At 41.6% G+C, this 20695-nt stretch overlaps 1 protein-coding gene across 4 annotated transcripts in view; it reads right to left on the bottom strand.

Annotated features, from left to right (window-relative positions):
• Positions 1-1875: 1875 nt before the first annotated feature.
• grm8a (glutamate receptor, metabotropic 8a) overlaps positions 1876-20695 on the bottom strand; it is a 337808-nt gene continuing 318988 nt past the window's right edge. The window contains exons 13-16 of one of the 4 annotated variants that reach the window (XM_078165097.1): positions 5452-5592; positions 4491-4520; positions 4240-4345; positions 2233-2682 (exon numbers count right to left, since the gene is read on the bottom strand). In XM_078165097.1, coding sequence (XP_078021223.1) covers positions 2633-2682; positions 4240-4345; positions 4491-4520; positions 5452-5592 — 327 coding nt within the window. In that variant the 3' untranslated portion in view covers positions 2233-2632. Of the gene's footprint in view, positions 2683-4235; positions 4346-4490; positions 4521-5451; positions 5593-20695 lie in introns of all 4 variants that reach the window. The other 3 variants (XM_078165098.1, XM_078165099.1, XM_033615178.2) reach the window with 3 other exon arrangements.

Below are 20695 nucleotides of genomic sequence, written 5' to 3'. Positions count from 1 at the left end.
AAGGGGGAAAAAAACAAAAACAAAACACCCCCTTTTGTTGCTACAAATTTAGCTGGACATGTCCCAAACTGTCATTAAAAAAACACCTGCTTTTGTCACCACAAATATGGCTGGACATATCCCAAACACTCATTGAAAAAAATACCTGTCCTTGCTGCTACAAACATCGCTGGACATGTCCCAAAATGTCATTTAAAAAACACCTGCTTTTGTCACTACAAACACAGCTGGAAATGTCCCAAACTGTCTTAAAAAAACCCACCTGCTTTTGTCGCTTCAAACACAGCTGGAAATGTCCCAAACTGTCTTAAAAAAACACCTGCTTTTGTCACTACAAACACAGCTGGAAATGTCCCAAACTGTTAAAACCCACCTGCTTTTGTGGCTACAAACACAGCTGGAAATGTCCCAAACTGTCATTAAAACCCACCTGCTTTTGTGGCTACAAACACAGCTGGAAATGTCCCAAACTGTCATTAAAACCCACCTGCTTTTGTGGCTAAAAACACAGCTGGAAATGTCCCAAACTGTTAAAACCCACCTGCTTTTGTGGCTACAAACACAGCTGGAAATGTCCCAAACTGTCATTAAAACCCACCTGCTTTTGTGGCTAAAAACACAGCTGGAAATGTCCCAAACTGTTAAAACCCGCCTGCTTTTGTGGCTACAAACACAGCTGGAAATGTCCCAAACTGTCTTAAAAAAACACCTGCTTTTGTCACTACAAACACAGCTGGAAATGTCCCAAACTGTTAAAACCCACCTGCTTTTGTGGCTACAAACACAGCTGGAAATGTCCCAAACTGTCATTAAAACCCACCTGCTTTTGTGGCTAAAAACACAGCTGGAAATGTCCCAAACTGTTAAAACCCACCTGCTTTTGTGGCTACAAACACAGCTGGAAATGTCCCAAACTGTCATTAAAAAACACCTGCTGGGGCGTCGGTGGCTTAGTGGTAGAGCAGGCGCCCCATGTACAAGGCTGTTTCCACAGCGGCCCGGGTTCGACTCCAACCTGTGGCCCTTTGCTGCATGTCACCCCCACTCTCTCTCCCCCATTCATGCTTGTCTGTCCTATCAAATAAAGGCTAAAAATGCCCCCAAAAATATCTAAAAAAACCCCCAAAAAACACTTGCTTTTGTCGCTACAAACACAGCTGGAAATGTCCCAAACTCTTATTAAAACACCCACTTTTGTTACTAAAAAACGACATGTCCCAAACTGTCAAAAACAAAACAAAACAAACAAAAAAAAAAAAAAAACAACACCCCCTTTTGTCACTACAAATATGGCTGGACATATCCCACACACTCATTGAAAAAATCCCCATCTTTGCTGCTACAAACATCACCGGACATGTCCCAAATGGTCATTAAAACAAACACCTGCTTTTGTTGCAACAAATATGGCTGGACATAACCTCAACTCTCACCTCTTTTGTTGGTCTTAAACAGTGGTCTGCTGTCTGCTGCAGCTTGGTGTCACGCCAAGCACCATTCCCTCCTGATGAGAAACTCAGCTCACATACATGTAATCTGAACTGTCATATATATGAAATGTACAAGTGTTACATATCTGTGGTTTGCAGGAACATTCAATGCTGACATTTTATTCGGGCAAGCACCTGAAAAAGTCAGGTGATTCATTAGGATTCATCCTCTGGGAACCACTGCTTACTAATCAGCTATCTACATCTACATATAATAAGCATGATGTGTTCATTTGAATGTGATAATGTGAAGTAATGCTGACGTTTGATTGGATGATGCATTGCCATAATCTGCCATGCATCATTTAAAAGGGGACTGAACGACTAACCTGCAAAGGGACCACCCTCAAAACTACAAACGTACAAACGACCACCAATCTACACATTTGCAAAACATTCCTTTATTATAAATAAATCTCCTTTTTGTATAAAAACTGGCATGCTTCAACCATGGCATTTTACAGGTTCACAACCCAAGGCTACAACCCGGTTAGCCAAGACAGCAGGAGGAAACACACTCATCTCATTATGCAAGGGCGATCCATCAGACAACGGTGAGACAAGAATGAAAAAATCGTCACAACCACAAAAATACTTACAAGTAGAGAATAACAACAAACATGTTTGAGTCTCATAGATTTTCTCTTACATTTCTCTTTTTAAATATCTTTTAAAATGTTATCTGTTAAATCTCTTTCCCAGCCCCACGTTTGCCCTTTTAGATATAATGTCTACATGGTTTCTGAGTTTTTTTTTGTTCTTTTTCTTTTCTTTTTTATGATTTTTTTGGAGGTTTTAATAGTTACTCTGTCCACCACAGTGTCCTATGGTATGTCACTTTTTAATGTTGTCTCTTTTTTATTTTATTTTTTTAAAACAGGTAAGTTCATGGTAGGACCAATGAGCTGTGAGCAGCAGGAAAGCAGGCACACTGACTGGCTGTTTATGTGGTCCCACCTCTCTGTGGTTTGATGCGGAACAATACAAAATGTCTCATGCTTGGATTCCGTTGGGCGCTTGAGTCTGTCCGTCAGTCCTTCAGCCGATCGGCTGAGAACGACGGCGCCTTCTTTCGCTTGGCACTGCCCCAAGACACGCCCCCCTCTCCTGTCCAATCCCTTTCTTCATCCCCTGTGGTCCCTTCAAATGGCATGATTGCTGTAGCTCACGTATGTCGTCTTAGTTGATGAAGCTGCGTGAATACGAGAAGGGTGATGGATTGAAAGAGGGAAAGAGGAGGTGCAAGAAAGAGGAAATGAAAGTGTGAGGATGTGAAGAGAAATGAGAGAATGACAGACAGAGCGGAGGTGTGGAAGGGGGAAAAGAAACAGGAAAAAGAGCAGTTGAGAGCAGATTTGGCTACAGATGGTCATGTAACAGCGTCACATCCACAGTCCACCTGAGTTCTCGGGGTTTTTTGTCAAACCCATTATGTCTTGTGTCCCCTCAAGCGTTCCATGGTAAATGTCAATGTTTTGCAGCAATGGCAGGCCTCTAACTGCACCATTGTTATACTCCAATGTTTTCATACAACCCTTTTATTATTATTTTTTCCATCTTTCACTTGTGCTTCACCATCTCACTGCTGGAATAATGGAAAAAGGTCCTTGATGAAAAAATATACAGTACAGTATATCAAAGAGCATGTCACTGCATGCAGACTTGAAAAATGACCAAAGCTTTTATTGATATTTTCTGAAAAGCACTGTGAAGACTCTCAAACTTGCTTCTACTCAACCCCGCTGTCTACATAAATTGTTGCTTGGACCATATATGATATTTATTAAATTGCAATTTCATCCTTCAAGTGAAGGATGTGAAGAGATGACTAAGCACTTCAACTATTGGCTAAATGAATGAACTGTGACCTGTTTCCTTTACCGATGAAGTGCTGACGGGAAAATTGGTACAGGTACTTTGCCCTCGCAAGTCTGAAACTTATTATGCATGCAGCATTCACAGACACAAACACACAGAGACATGCATGAGTTCATGTGATTACTGATGGAGATACGTGTACAAACACGACTTACACACAACTACCGAAAAAGACACACACACACACACATACACACACACACACACCAAAGGACTCACATTTATGGATTGATTGAACCTTATACAAGAGCATGCGTGCACACACACACATTCGAAGCTAATCATGCATGCGCATGCACTACTGTGAGGCACACATGCACATCCACATGCACTCCTGTCATTGCATCTGCAGATTGCTGACACAGGAGGATCGGCTCAACACAAAATAGAGCTGTGAAGTGAATGTAACAATGCTTCACTGTCACAGCTTGGAGAAGACACACCATGCTATTTAAAAACTGTCACTGCTGCAGCTGGTTTGCCACGCGACAAAAAGCCAGGCGTGAAATTCATGTTCAAATTCAAATTAAACTTTAACTCAATTAAAACAAAACAAAAACTCCATGCTACACTTTACATCTAAGCATATATTTACAAAAGGAATATGTGTACATACGTTGGTACAGTGCTACTCCATGATGACATGCAATTAGTGTGAAAATATAAATGTATTAACATTAGATCAATTATTTGATTGAAAGACTAAATAAGCCCATGTGAACTGCTGTTAGACTCCATGTTTCCTATGCACTAAAAGTCTATCTACATGTATGTGCATGATTGTGCATGTATGCTTTAGCCTTCCTGTGATAAAACTAGAATATCTGTTATTATATGTATAGTTATAAAACTCTGGTGTTCTCTTACTCACTGTTGGTCTCCATGCTCTCACATAACTCAGTCTTCACCTCTCCATTGGGCCGGTCGCCTCCCTTCTGGGTCAGTTTCCCCGACATGGTGGCAGCTGTCACAATTGCCTGTATCATCACGCACCCACATTCAGAAAACCATTAATTGAAAATGAAGACAAGCGGTGCATAATGTCTGGTTTCCCTCTTTAAAGTAATACTTCACCCACAAAATGACTATTTGTATTTGTATCAGTTAGTCATGCTGTGTTACCTTAAAGGAAACTTTGTTTTTCTCGCACCCCTGCATGGAAAAAAGCAAACATATTGATTTATTGTATGATTGGGGACCACATTTAACAGCAGCAAAGCCATATCAAAACATTCTTTTGGAAATTTTCACACAACCCATGCAGTATAATCAAGTCTCATTCATCCAGCTGATGACCAGTATCACCCTGTGTATAAAACAAATATGAAAATACGAATTGAGATTACCGACGACCCTGAGTGTGCTTTACATTCCCTCTATTCATTTCTGTACCTCGAGAAGATACTGTCTTTGTACCTCTTTTTAAACTGTCTGATATCTTTACTTTGTTTGATTGCTTCACCCAGTGTGTTGCACAAAATCATCCCACAAATTGATAAACATACACTTTTCAGAGTGGTGCAAATACAGCGTTTCAGATTTAGTCCACCTCTTTAAGTTATATGTTCAAGACAGTTTTTGTATGTTGTCAGGTAGTATGTTATTTCTTGCTTTTACGTGACTTGAGCAGTTTTAAAATCCACCAAATCTGTAAACTTCAGTACTTGTGACTTCAAAAACAGGTTATTAGCGTGTTCCCGATATCCAGCACTGTCCAATGCGTAATGTATTCCAACAGTCCAGTTCCAAATCTAGGAAATCAAAACATGGCAGCAGATGTTTTTATCTTGGCGGGCCACCACCATTAAATAAATGTAAGGGAAACCATGTGTCCACCGTTTTCCATGGAGGCACAGGAGAAAAGGTAACACGGCATGACAAAGTGGTAAACAAACATTCATTTGGTGAGTGAAGTACTTCTCTAATATAATTCCACATAGTGCATGATTAGATTTATTATTCTCATTTCTCCAGCATAAACTGAAATTACTGTCAGTCAAAATATCACATCAAACCACCTGAGATATGAAAAATGCTACGGAAATGTGGAAAAAAGACACTCGAGTGTTTCACTGCAGCTCACCTTGAAACTGCGTTTCCGTTTGGGTACGTTCTGCTCGGGGTGAAAGAGGATGATGTAGACCTTGGGCATGTAGAGCATCCCCAGAGACACAGAGGCAGACAGGCTGAGAGAGATGGTCAGGGTGGTAGTTTGGATATACATCTAGGAGGAGAGAGGACAGAGAGAGAGAGAGAAAGAGTCATTTATCACATTTCAAGTTGTCAGAGATAGTCAGCGTAATCACCTGGCGACAGAGTACGTGCGGTGAGGGAACGAGGAGAAGGACAGATGGGAAGAGGGGGAAGACGGGAAGTACGGGATGGTCTAACAAGAGCGAAATTAGCAGAAAATGTGTGTAGTGACAGCTACGGTGACACACAGGCAGGTAGATCAAATGGTATACTATGAAATGATGGCAACAGTGAAGTTGCTTAATTGCCCGTTTCTGCAGAGCTTGTCTCTTTGTCTAAGAGTGCGAAATGACTCTTAGCATTTTTTTGGCAGGCTTTAACCACCAGATGGGTGTGGTTTATGGCATCAGGTAAGTTGATAGTAGCGGAAATTGGACTAAATTGACTTTCACATGTGTTTTCCTGGAAGTTTGGATGAAGTGTGGCCCAGATTAGACTCTACAGGGATATAAAACTTTGTCTTTCGGGGATTCATCTGTAAAAATCTGTGAATCTCTGTATTTATTCCGCTGAGAGTGAGGTGAAGGACTGCAGCTGCATCGTCAAACAGACAGATGCTGTCACTGGTGAAAGGGTATGGTAAGTGGACGGATGGGCAGATATGGTGACACTTAATGTCGGCAGAAATTGTTACGTACACCCTACTAAATTAGACTACGGCCACATCAAATCTGCCAAGTAAGTTTGAGGGCAGTTATAATGAAACAAGAAGACAGACACACACTGCAGAGGACTGAACGCTAGTCCTCAGGTCGTCAGTGAGTTTCAGAGAGTAATTTGGAGGAGGAGAGACCTGACACCGCTGACAAGCTCCAAAGACATGGAGCTTATCCGGCAAGCACTGTCTGCGGTATACAGAGGGAAGGAGGAGGGGAGATGGATGGATTTATGGGGAAAGAGTAGTAGAAATGGAGGGACAAAGCCAGGAAGGGGGAAGTAATAGAAAGACATCATCCTCGAGAAGGAAGAGATGGAGGTTATGGGATGGGGCAAGTGAGGAGAGTGGCTCCTGTAGACACTGATGGAGAGAGAAAGAGAGCAAGGGAACCGAGGGCCGGCTCTACATTGTCAAAAAGTGCACAGACACACTGATTGAGACAATGCTGGTAACTGCAGCCTGACAAGAAGAAGGAGAAGGTAGAACAGAGAGAAAGAATAGCTGCACTGTTAACTCTGCAGTGGCGGCTCATCCTGGACAGCCAGTTTCTGAAAATAACAGTGTTGGAGTAGTTTTACTTGTTTGATCTGCCACTGTGACTACATTTTTATTCATGCACAAGAACAGACCCATGGTACATCTTGTTACAATGAAGTGTTCTGTTGGGAAACTTGGGGTCCTAGCATTCATGTGGATGCCACTAGACATGCACAAACACCACTGCGAACCAAGCAAAACCCCTCATGGCAACAACACCCCAATGGCAGTGCCCCCCCCTGCACAGGAATGGCCTGATGAACGTGACAAAGAGCTCAAGGCATTGACCTGGTCTCCAAATTCCCCAGATCCAAATCTAATCGAGTATCCTTGGACATGCTGAGACATCATCTCACAACCCACAGGACTCGAAGGATCTGCCATGAAGACCCTAGTGCCAGACACCACAGGGCATCATCAGACTTCCTGTGTCCATACTTTGACATGTCAGAACTATGTTCAATCTGTAGAGGCCCCACCGTGGATGGGCGGTATGTCTGGGGTATTGCCACGTCCCATGAATGCTCAGTCGGATTGGGAACTCGGGAATCTGGAGGCCAAGTCCATGCCTTGAGCTCTTAGTCACATTCCTTGAGCCATTCCTGAGCAGTTTTTGCAGTGTGGCATGGCGCACTGTCCTGCTGGGGGGGCGTCTGCCATGGGGGAGTGCTGTTGCCATGAAGGGAGGTACTCGGTGTGCAACGGTGTTTGGGTGGTGTCAAGTAGTATCTACATGAATGCCAGGACCCAAGGTTTCCCGGCAGAATATCAGATTGCAACAAGGTGATCAATGTTACTCACTTCACCTGTCCATGGTTTTAATGTTTTGGCTGACTGGTGTATACTGTCACCATGAAATAAAGTAACATGCAACACCATGAAAGAAGATTTCGACCATATCGCAGAGCCCTAACCTAGATACATTAAATACCATCTTGAGTACTGCAACTATAAAAATATGAGGAGCTAGCATTCCTGGGGGAATGAATAATACTTAGACTGAGACACTTAGTGGGTGAAGTTGGGACAAAAGTATCTGTGAGGGCCTGCTTAATTTTCATTTTTTTTTTATTTGGTAATTTAATTCAGAATTTATTGTACGCTGTAAATGCTGTAAATATGCCTCCAGAAGAGATTTAATTTGGAGAACACATTAAGCCATTTGTGATGAAAAAGGAAATTGGAAATAGGCATTACAAAAAAGTTAAGAGGATATGGCCTCAGGATTCTCAATCAGAAGAAACAGCCATGAGCTGCCCTGGTATGATTGTGTTTGACCAGACTATTATGTTCCTCAAATGAAGTAAGGACTACTTGAAAATTATGTCCACAGGAACACATCCTTTAGTGAAAGGTGTTTCATTTCTCAAAAAACCTGACCAGACCTCTTGACTCTGACCTCAAAAAAGAACTCAATGACAAATGTGATTCAAGTATTCAACAAAGATACAATAAATCTAATTAACTGACACTTTAAATGGACAGAAATACCTATCAGCTTATCAGCTGACTGTGTGACGGTGGCCACATACACATTTGTACTTCTATACTTATGGGGGACCGATTGCCAACATTAGATGCCTAACCCAAAGCCTCACCATATCCTTAACCTGTTGACGAAACCAAAGTCTCAGTTCTTAAACAGGCTTTTATGGAAGCCAGAATGTCATCACTTTTCAAAAATATCCACATTCTCAAGGTCTCCAACTCAAATTGGTCCTCACACACACACAGAGGAAGAAGGACACACACAGACACACACACCCGCCTGAAGGTGTAAGTTGATAACACTGACAGTAGCCACAGGGAAAGGAGAGTGCACTGCCAATAAACTGGAGGCAAACGAACACACACACACAGATACATTCACAAGTATATAGGTGTGTTAAGTAAATATATTTCTTCAATTTAAACTAATCAGTCTAAAGATCAAGCTGAATTCCCATAAACATATAAGCTTTACGTGGTAATTACTGACACATTCACACTTGATTTTTTTCCTCTGGGTGACTCGGATGAGAGGGCTGGCCAGGGGTAAAGAGCTCTGCCCGCAGCTCCCCTGCAGGCTCCGATAGCAGTTTACACTCCACTGCTGACTTTCACCTCAACCGCAACATCGTGCACAAACATGCACACAAACCAACGCACCAACACAGGACTGAGTTTTGCAGTTGTTGGAGATGGATCACCAATTAAGCAAGAGGAAGTAAAAGATCACGAGAGAGATGCAAGAGAGAATTTGTGTATTCATTTGTACTTTGCCATGTTGTTTCTCTCTCATATTTCCTCCCAACAAATTGCAATCAAATGAATTGTACTGATACAGGGATCAGTGAGTGGCTGTATCAGAGAGGAACAGATGGAGAATGTTTTCAGTGGAGAGACGCAAATGAAACTGAGATAAAGAGAAAAAAAGATTGAAAGAGAGTTGATGAAGAAAAGTGAAAATGGAATAACCTACAGAAAAAAGGGTAGAATAACAGTGGAAATGAGAGGAAAAGAGAGATTCCCTTAAGCAGTGAACTTGCTCTTACCAAAACAGCAGCAAGGCAGCTGATAGCCGCTTCTATTACATCTAGCCTTTGGTCCAAAGTTGTGGCTTCCAGCTGTTATTTATACAAAGACACACATACACGCAGGCACTGAAGACTGAAACTGTCCTCCTCCACCTCGCTGTCCACAGCTGATATTGGCTGAAAATGCGTGCCGTTATCCCAAAAGTCACACTCAGAAAGTAGACGATTAGCTACAGATGGCTGCTTACAATGTGTTCCCTTAAGGTTTAAAACATTTACAGACGGAGGCTCTCTGGTCCGTGATAGGAAGAGATTCAGAAAGAGGAACAGAGGGATAGAGTGACGGCTGATGTGCTTTTAACACCTGGGGAGAAAAAAGGGACAGGATAAAGAGGAAAAAATAGAAAGATGAAAAAACTGTACACTAGATTCTGTGGACAAATCCTTGGCTTAGTTTTGCACTTACTTTCAGCCCTAAGGCTAAAGAAAGTGGTGCTTTTGCTAAATTGTTGGTCAGTGTCAGTGAGTAGTTTTGCCCAAGTCGACCTCGCAGTGCTGTGCTGATAATACAGGAGCATTTTTATTGTTCTCTCCAGGGCACTCATTTCATTAAGTGTATATGAGAAAACTGCTCATCGAAGGATTTTTGTCTACAGGACACCTTGTTATTTTTCAATTAGTGCATAAAGTATTGGCCCACTGTTGTTAAGCCCGACGTTATTGCAAAGTTGAATTCCATCATTTATAACCGCTGATAGCACAACCTCACTGATACCTGTGTTATTTTTTTCCAGTAAGCCTTATCTCATATTGAGCATATTTGCAAAGAATAATGTTCATGTTTCATTTTATTCTCCACATTCTGTATCACAATGATCACAAAAGATTGTTGGTCCTCAGACTCAGTGGACCTCACACAGCTGAATGTCCTCTGTCAGATAGTTTTTGTAAAAGAGTTTGTGTTTGGCTGTGGCTTTGCATTGAGCCACAGCATAACTGAAGCCACTCTGATGATCCCACATAACTAAAGCTGAAAACACACTGGCGCCGCTGTGGTGCACACGCTGGATGTCTCATACTGCAGCTCGTCAACAGACAACCACACAAAGTTGTTACTACTTTCACTGAGAGAGCTGTACTTCCTCCACCTCTGCGTTAGCTTAAAATCATATGTGGACAGCCCCTAATAAAAGCTGATTTTGCACCTGAAGAGCCGATCTCCAGAGCTATGACTTGCAAAGCCATATCTTTTTGGCCATGGCCTTTATAATGACAGAATTATGGGTCGTTAGCTTGGGATATTGCTTGATCTCAACAAAGAGTCACACACAAGACAGCAACAGCTACAGAGTTCTCTTGATGCAGCAGTGATGAGGAGGGGAGTCGAGCTGCCATAGGAGCAGAGAAAAAGAGCTGCTACGGGAGCTGGTGTGCACAATCAGAGAGCGAGTGGGGGAGAAATGCATTTAGTTTCGCAGGTGGCGAGGCTGGAAATAGGACAGTGACAGTAAGTGGCACAGGGTGGAGCATCCAGGAGCGCCAACACACGTCCAACTGCCGCTTGTGTGGGGTTGTATACTGAAAATAATAGGGGCGTGTTTTTTGACGCGCATTTGCCACCAGTGTGTTTTAGCATTAAGGCACAGGTGGCTATTTTGGTCGGTTGCCAGGGCAACAGCAGCACATGGAGGATGAGCTGAACATAGTCAGGTTCATGCTGACACAGAAGAGGAGGAAGGGATGTAGTCAGGTGTCAGTGAGGTGCCAGCTCAGCTGTCACATCGGATGTAACTCTCTGCCTGTTCAATTCCTCATCAGATAATGTTATTAAATCTATACGTCTGGTATATGTATATAAATAATAATATAATAAACAATAATATAATTGGGATTAATTCCCCAAAACAATCAGAACCAATGCTACTGTTTGACATTAAAGTCTGGGTAAAGCAAAAATAACTATGTGCAATGGGTTTGTCACACCACAAAAAATGTATTATTAAAACACCCAGCCAAATTTGAATGAGTATATAAAATGACATTTCAAAAATCTTGAGAAATGACGTGATATTCTCTGTTCTGAGACGTTGGGGGCGTGTCTGTCGTTATCAGTTGAAGCCACACACACTCGCAGGAAAGCTGCAGCCCCTTTTACTTGTAGCACTGCAATAGATGCTCCATCTAGCAGCTTTATTGGATTTGTACAGCTAAATATGTTTGAGTCACCAGAGCCAGACACCACAGCCATTTTATGTTTCAGGGTGTCGACTCGCTCTTCGAGCCAGCCTCAAGTGGCCATTCCAGGAAATGCAGTTTTTGGCACTTCCGCATTGGTTTCATTATTCAGGCCCAGAGACTGCTGCCTAGATGAACCTACATGAAAGCGTGTGTTCTCCCACAGGGTGAGTCCTGGTTAGTCCAGCATATTTGTTTCAATGCTTTACTTCATTTCTTTATCAAATTTCAAACTTGCAGCACGCTGATGTTTTTCTCCATGACAGGGAGGTGGATGTAAGAGGTCAGATTTGTAGATGCAGCAGCACAGACAAAGCAGGACTTATAGGCCCTGAGGTCAATACATCGTCTGCAGCGTAACATGAGCGCCATGCTGTGGCAGTGAACACTGCCGTTTAATTTAAGTGATTAGGGCTGACTAGCTGTAAAAGAATGTAATTCTGAGGCTATTCTGGGTTGGCTGTACATGAAATGACACTGTGAAATAGAGTACAGCTTATGAACACAGAAGCCAATTAACTAAATTGGGCCTATCTTCTGCAGACACTGTGATTTTGACTCGCTAATATACACAGAAGAGAGAGACGCTAAACATTTACACATTAAGTTAAGACCTAAAGCATATGTTGCATAAGGGCTCCTCATCATCTCCAAATAACAGAGTGTAGTGCACTTCTTACCAACACTACTCTAGTGTCACTGCATCTACAGTCATCTACGGTGTAGTTTCACCACTGCTTTGAAAACAACATTGTAAAGAACATATTAGTTTAGGCAAGGTGCAGCAAAATACACTTGAAGCAGTATCACGCATGTGTAGGCACAGACAAGCATGTTGTCATACAAATATGAATCAGACTATGCCTGGGTTATCAGAAGCGAAACACACACACTCTCACGCACTCATCCACACATTCTGCCTTCTCATGCTTGATGAAATAAGACACGTAAAATTCTAAGTCATTACACTGCTTCTCTGATTATTGCAGCTCCTTTCATATGTACCACAGAGCGAGAAAAAGGCTGGTGAAATCAAAGAGCTCTGGCCAGCAACTTGGCCAACATAGCCAACAGCAGAGAAAGGGGCAGACAGAAAGATGCAGAAAGGGAGGAGGAGGGAGAGACAGATGGTGCGAATATGAAAGACATTATGGTTAAATGGGATAGAGAATAAACAAGAGGAACTAAGAAAGGACGCGGGCAAACAAGGGAGACGAAAAAGAAAGGTTCTAGAGAACAATCATCGATTGAAATGAAGTGGAAGTTGACAAGAGAAAAGGAGACGGGGATGACAAAGCGGTGCAGAAAGACAGCGACTGAACTGAGGAACAAAGTCCTGAGGCACTCTCTGCCATGGGCATGTCGTCTGTGATTCTCCCACGGGACGCTTACATGGAAGCTCATACATGTTCAAATTAACACTGCCACAAACTTCGTTGTGTTCAACCAGGCAACCAGGTTTTTGTCGTGTGTTACCAAGTGTCTGTTGTCATTTGGCAATTGCTGTGCACAGTGTGGCATTATTGATGAAGCACTTACAGCATAACCACTGTATATGCATTTAATTAAGTGTTGTGTTACAGTCAACCTCACTAGGAATCTCTGCAACCTCTGAAACCTGCTTTCACACATATTCCTTTTACTGCACCGACACGGACACTTCTTATACAACAGAGAAAGACACTGGTAAAATCACATTTCACAAATTAGGATTGATGGAAGAAAATGATTGTTAAACAGAGAAAGAACATCTGCCCTTCACTTGGACACTGTTGTACTCAATAGCTGTGCATTTGCTTTAAGATGAACTCGTGTTCAACTCTCTGCCACTCTCTCACTGAGATGTCTCGCCAGACGCCACTCCACTCTCCTTTTGTCTCCCAGCTCTCATTTGAAATAAATGACTGCTGGCTGCTTTGTTTCATGTCCCGAGTCAGTGAACGGTCAGAGAGAAAAAAAAAACTACATTGGGAATAAAAAAAAAAAATAGAGGGCTGAGAAAGCATTGTGCATGACAGCTTTCATTCCCCAAGACGTCGTGCATCTCTCAATCTATCCACGCTTACCTTATCGTTCCCACATCTCTGCCCTTACTATCTCTAATGAGTAGTTGGCACTCTGCACTACACTCCAAACTATCTTGTATCTCTCTGAAATGTCTTCCTGTCCCTTTTAATATCCTTCTCCATATCTGACACTCTGTCTTTCCAAATTCTGTCTGATTTTATCTCTCTGTCCAACTTCCTCTCTCTGTTTGTCCACTGTCTTCCCATCTCGGCTCTGTTCATTTAACGTGCGAATATCTGTGCATGTTGATGGTGAGTTTAGCCGTCCTTGATAGGTGCCTGTCCCTCAAACTATCAAAGTGATTTTAAAGGCAGCCCGAGGGTCCTATACTAACTTTACATTGCCATTTAGTGGAGAGAAAAAAAAAAACGTGTGTGTGTCTAATTGGCACCTCCTGTTTCAGTCCACTCACATCATGGGGCCACTCATCATTTTAATCACCTGAGCCATGGTGGGGTGGAGACATTTTATTTTTATTTATTTAAAAAATGGGAGCGTGACCAAACCAGTTCTTACTGCTTCTGAATGTGAGGGATTATTATCTTTTTTTTTTTTTTCCAGATCAATTTTTGGAAGACAAAAGTGTTTGTTAATGGACCAATTAAATATAACAGTGCACAAATAAATCAATGCTAATCTTGGGCAAAATCTCTCGGTGACAAATATCTTTAAGTCCCCCTCCAGACACATTTTGAAAAATACTTATACTATTTTTAATATTTAGAGAGCTGCTAATGTGAGGTTTCTCTGTGCACCGAGCTCACGTGAGTGTGGTGTACAGAGAGGCAGTCAGAGCTACAGGCTACAGTTAGGCTAAAAACAGAGTTCAAATGACGTTTTTCCAAACAACTTTTTATGTCGGGGCTTCAGGGCACTTGGATCACTATGGCCGAGCAGTATGGAGATATTTTATTGTTTCAATTATGTGTTTTTGGACATCTGAATCTGGAGCGCCGTATGCCTCCATTGTGTTGCTAACCCCTCTCCCCTTGGATCTCCGGAAGTGTTGTCAGGACTCTAAAACTTCACCTGAGCCTCCCTTGGCATATGTGGGTGAGTAGATAATGGCTGAATTTTCATTTTTGGGTGCACTATTCCTTTAATAGCTGTGTTGCACCATCCAGTATTATTAAGTCTATTAGTTTATTTTACATTCAATTTGCCTGATGCTCTTCTGCTGAGCAACTTTCAGTGGGCAATAAAATATATCAGCGCTCATAGATCTCCATAGTTATAAGCTGCATAGCAAAACACAGCTGTGTAAAGACAAGGGCTTTTATAAACTGAATACTCTGCATTTAGTATTGCCAGTGTTTAGACAACTTTATGTCTTGGTGACTCTCCTCTGAAAATACTGATTTAAGACACATTTTTTGTTCCACAATAAAAAAAACAAATGACAGCCTACAAAAACATTACTTGTAGGAGAGAACTCACAATTAAGTCATCATTAAGGTGATTAATTAGGATGTTATTTTTTAATCCTTTAATCCTATCCTGAAATATAGAAGCATCAAACTAGCAGTCTTATCGTCCATTAAGGACATCATAGAAGAAGTGTATTAACTTTAAAACCAAATGCTTCTTTCTGTCAATATTTCAGTTCATGATGTCACACTGCAATTATTCAGTTTATTCAATCCATATATTTAGGCTTAATAGGTAGATGGAATAGATATGAGCCCAACCACAGTAAAAACTGGCAGTGAAGAAAAATGTTCCCAATTTTAGTGTCTCAAAGTAACCTGGAAACCATCAGTTCATGGCCACAGCAGAAAGAAACAGACAGACAAAAGTTACATCAATTACAGTAAGTGTTCAATTCATAGCAACTGTGGCAGTTAAGCAGGGTACCATTTAGAAAACCATTTTACTAAAAAAAACCCAGAATGATTAAAGGTGAGGGGAGTAGGTGTTTTTCTTCAATCCTTATGCAATTTTTTTTTTGTACTTTTGTAGCTTTTTAGTCTCTTTCTCCCTACGCCTTTTACTTAGCGCTTGTTAAATACCCAAGTTGCACTTCTCCACACGCCCATCACACGCATTTTTCCAACAAGGTGCTGTGATGAAAAACTCTTTACAAAAAAGCTCTGACACAGGATTCTGTGCCATGATATTTTAACTTTGTGTCAGTGCAGCTTAATTGGGCCCAAGCGTGGCCACTGTTGTCCACAAGTGCCTCATTATCTTCTACAAAACAGCACTTAGAGACATTTTTTTCCCTCCATCTAATCCATACTGGTCTAAGGTCTGGATGTGTGTCATAAAAGAGCGCACAGGGTATTTCACAAAATAATGTTACATCTGTGTTTGCGCTACCACAGCTTGTTAGCGTGGCCCTTATTGACTTGCAGATCTGTATGAGGTTCGGCCAGCAGTCTCAAGTCAAACAAATTTTGAGCTGTGCATAAAGGTTTCATAGTAATGCATACTGTGAGGGTGGCCCTGTTGTGAATAGCTTGCTCTCTTTCTCCTTCTCTCCCTCTCCTAACTGACACAACTGTAGCCCCACTGTGCACAGCTCCAGCCAATTAAAATACCCAGCAAGGACTAACATGGAGGATCATCATTCAGCAGACTGTTTCCCAAGTTTCCAGAGGAGGGGAAAAAATTGTCACACCATGAGCATGTAAAGGGGGGGGGGGGGGGGGGGGGGTTTCTGTGTGTCTGCTCTCCTGTCATGGATATTAAATGTGCCTGTTTCTGCAGCTGATGTTCGGCAGTCTTGACAGAAATTAGGCTGGAAATTATACAAAAGACTTTTCCCAGAGTAATATCGAGTCACACTACATGGTCTCAACCCTCTTTTGTAATTCTCATGAAATGAATAAAAGAAAAAAAAAAGAAATCAAGGTAATAAAACCATGACCTTTATTTGGTGGCTTTATTAAAGGGAACACTTATATTTCTCCACTTCTCTTAATTATGTTTTTGTTCAGAATTCAGAATTCAATTCAACCCTGTTTTGAAATTCCACCTCCTGGATAAGGAAATGTCACCAGTCCCCCTCGCATTACAAAGTCTCTCTGAAACATATTAGCGCCTTAGTAGTTTCCTTAATGATGCAGAGATTGGTTTTCAGAGAAATACTGTGTATGTGTGAAGCCACATTGCCAAGCTAATAACTGCTAAGAGTGGAGAAAAAAGAATGTAGTCGTGGTAACTGAGACATGCAATGTTAATCTGCAGCCAGCTACACAATGCATGTCAGTATTGGTCAGTTTTTTTCCTTAATGAGTCGTTTGTGCTTTGTTTGCATCCACAATGTGGACTTTAGACTCACACAGGTCACTGACAAGTTAGGTTGGTTACTATGGTGATTTTATTTGCATACCGATATCAGATAGCAGACTAAAAGTGAGCTAAGGTTAGGATTAGTCCAGATCCCCTCCAGGTGGCCATGCGAGCTGATTGCAGCCACTCTAGACAATTCTAGCAAGCGCAACACAACATGTTTCGGAAGCATCCTGAAGCTAAGAAAAGTGTGTGCCCCATCAGTAGTGATGAAGCTGCAGCCTGTTGCACAGAGCTGATCGAGTTTTCCTGCCAACAGGCACTGTATGTAAAATATAGATATAATGTAATTATGAGGTAATTAGTCGACTAGTCGCCCGCATGTTTACGGTATTTATTTAAATATAAAATTTACTATTTTGGGCGGGGCAACACAATGAGTTCAAGGTGTGAGAAAGAATAGTATCAGTAACATTGTTGACACTGTGCTACATTACAGAGAAATACAAAACCGTACTAATGAACCTTCATTAATATAGGTCTATATTTTATCTACAAGTGCACGTCACACACTGAGCGAGCCGCCTGTTAATGACGTTGTGGGCTAATGGGCATGTAGCTACTTCCATGTTTCAGATGATACGTCGTGTTTGTAGTCGACCAATGAAGATGAGTTTACATATCACCTTGGGTTCGTCCTTCACCTTCTCAAAATGATCCCAAACTTTGGATTTCCTGCCCGACATGTTATTATTAACTAGCCTGTGGAATAACCACAGGTACCAGCCCTGGAACTTTGCGGTCCTACACATGAGATGTCTTTAATCGCCTGGAAAATATGAGGTTGGGCGCAACAAAATAGGAAACAACAACAATAAACATTTAAAATAGACTTATAAGAAACCATTTCACTTTGAAGCCTACTTACTTATGGTAGAAGCACAAATATCATGCTTTTTGAAATACTCCTGGTGCGGTATAACGCCAAGAGTCAGATGGCAGACTTGTGCCTCATGGAATTTTCCCGTCCTGCTCCCTCAGAGTCAAAATGGCAGCCAAGATATTACAAAAACGGACCTATTCATCTAATATCATACCAAACTTCAGGGGATAATAACATATTAAGTATGGAATTAATCTGCAGATGCTCCGGCTCGAATAAGATCAAACTTTGTTTTGGAATTCAGTTTCTGAGCCACAATGAAAGCTAAAATGTGGCCTGTAACAGATGGTTGTTTTTAGCTGAGATGATTTTTTGGAAAACTTTGCAGCCCCTATTGGCCGGTTGAGAGGACTGAGGAGTCAGAAGTCAATGACGGTATAAAACAGGTTTTTCAACAATTGTGAATCACTACAACCACAAGAGGTCCTTGAGCACTCGGTCATCAATGTGTACACGAAATGAGAGGCTGATTGGTCAAGTAGTATTAGAGACTAGCTGTGGACAAACAGATAAATACACTCACAAAAACCAATGGGCAACTAAGAGGTTGAGATAACTTGTCTTTGCTTTTACTATCATGGTGAGTTGGTGCGTCTTTGCCAGTCTTTCCAGGTGTATCAGTCTTACGCTACAAGTGGTCCTGATATCCATCTAATTCCAGTCGTAGTACACACAGCTGCTACTCTGATAGACACATACAGTCAGGTCCATAATTATTTGGACAATGATACAGTTGTCGTCATTTTGGCTCTGTACACCACCACAATGGGTTTTAAATGAAACAATGAATACCTGCTTAAAGTGCAGACTCTCAGCTTTCATTTAAGGCTTTTTTCAAAAATGTAGTATGAACCGTGTAGGAATTACAACCATTTCTTCACACAGTCCCCCGACTTTAAGGGCTCATAAGTATTTGGACAAACTAACATAATCATCAATTAAACAGTCAGTTTTAATACTTGGTTGCAAATCCTTTACAGTTAATGACTGCCTGAAGTGTTGGTCACATAGTCATCATCAGATGCTGGGTTTCTTCCCTGGTGATGCTCTGCCAGCCCTTTACTGCAGCCGTCTGCACTTCCTGCTTGTGTTTTGGGTGTTTTGCCCTCAGTTTTGGCTTCAGCAAGAGAAACGCATGCTCAATTGGATTCAGGTCAGATGATATGACTTGGCCATTGCAGAACATTCCACTTCTTTGCCTTAAAAATGTCTTTGGTTGCTTTTGCAGTATGCTTCAGGTGAATGTCCATCTGCACTGTGAAGCATCATCCAATGAGTTTTGAAGCATTTGGTTGAATCTGAGCAGATAATGGTGCCCCAAACACTTCAGCTTTCATCCTGCTGCTGTATACCATTCACACTCTCAGTATTAGTATACACATTAGAATGAAACAAGTTATCACAAACTTTTATACATTCCCTGTGGGTACGACAAACCAGTGGACTCACACCACTTAATGAGGGACAACGCTGAAATACCCAAGCGACATGAAAGTCTAATTCACTTGGAAGCACTTGTGGGAATAACTCTTTGTTGACCAGACTTTTTATTCCTGATACAGACCCAGGATGCCTGCTGACGCTTTGAGTCTGACAGAGCTCCAAGACGCCCGAGCCAAGTATTTTCTTGTCACTGCCAGCAACTGGATGCCAGGTTATGGCATCTGCACAGCAACAGCTTGAAACAAACTTTGGATTTCTCCTGGGATCTGCGGGATGAGCAGCACGGCACTAATTAAATAGGGGCATCTACAATGGCTTCATTTATCATTTTTTCCAATCTTGTTAATTTGGCCTTAATTATCTTCCTCTTGGTTAATTAATACATCACGATTTCCTTAAATTATTGTGTTTGCTCCTCATACTTTACGGTTTGTACTGTTAATAGACAAAAAAAAAACAATCAGAATTAAAAAGTGCACATCTTGAAAAGTTAAAAGGCACAACAAAAAGACTGTCAACACAACTATGTGCTCAGCTACAGTGCCTGTGTTGAAGCCATTTATTATCTATTTATTTATTTTATGCTTTGTCATGCAGTGTGTCTCTCTACAGTCTGACGTATGAAGGGATGAAGCGATGACAGCTGCAGTGGAGGTGGAAGATAAACAGAATAAGCAATAGCATATGTGATGTTTGGTGTTGTTACACAGATGTAAGGGTGATGGAGATGACTGTTGCTTTGGGCCTTGAAAGAGAATTTGGTGCAGAACTTTGGATTTATACTGTTCCTTGCTTCTCTCTATTGCTCCCTTGAGGAGAGTTCCTCAGTGTGTGCATGTTGGTGTACTTTAATGTATGTGTTTGTGAACGTAAAGCATGTGCATGTATGCACACATGGTGTGTAAGTGCGCGCGGGACTGCCGGCGTCTCTGTGTGAGGTCCCCCTTGGGCGTCCCCTCCCCATCCTTCAACATCTCACTGTTTGATGTCAGGATCTGACACTTGCTGTCTGTCTCTCCCCATTTTCCGCCAAACGACCAAATCCCACCAGAACCCTGCGAAAGATTGTAAAAGCCATTCCTTCAAAAACGAATGAAAGAGGGTTTTTTTGCCACACATAGCCTGTTGCAGACAATCACCCCAAGGACTGGTTAATTCTGTCAGAACAAAGATGACATGACGTCTAAATCCAGCAGAGGAAAAAAGAAAAAAGGTCAGATGTACATTTTCTGATTATCCTTGTGCGTGGCTACTGTAGGAGTTATGAGCTGTGTCATGGTTTTTACTTTGCCTTCAAAAAACACAGCTCAAAATGTTTCTTTATTTCAACTCATACCCCTAAAGTTTGCATTTTCAAACAAGTAATTTTGAGTTCAACTTTTTTTTTAGATTTAATTCTAACCATATTTGCCCCCTAATCTCAAACGAAGGGACTATAATC

This window comes from Epinephelus lanceolatus, chromosome 23, assembly GCF_041903045.1.
Source record: "Epinephelus lanceolatus isolate andai-2023 chromosome 23, ASM4190304v1, whole genome shotgun sequence".
In the NCBI taxonomy this organism is placed as follows: domain Eukaryota; kingdom Metazoa; phylum Chordata; class Actinopteri; order Perciformes; family Serranidae; genus Epinephelus; species Epinephelus lanceolatus.
Note: the sequence above shows the minus strand (reverse complement) of the source record. Positions and strands in the feature narration are given on the sequence as shown.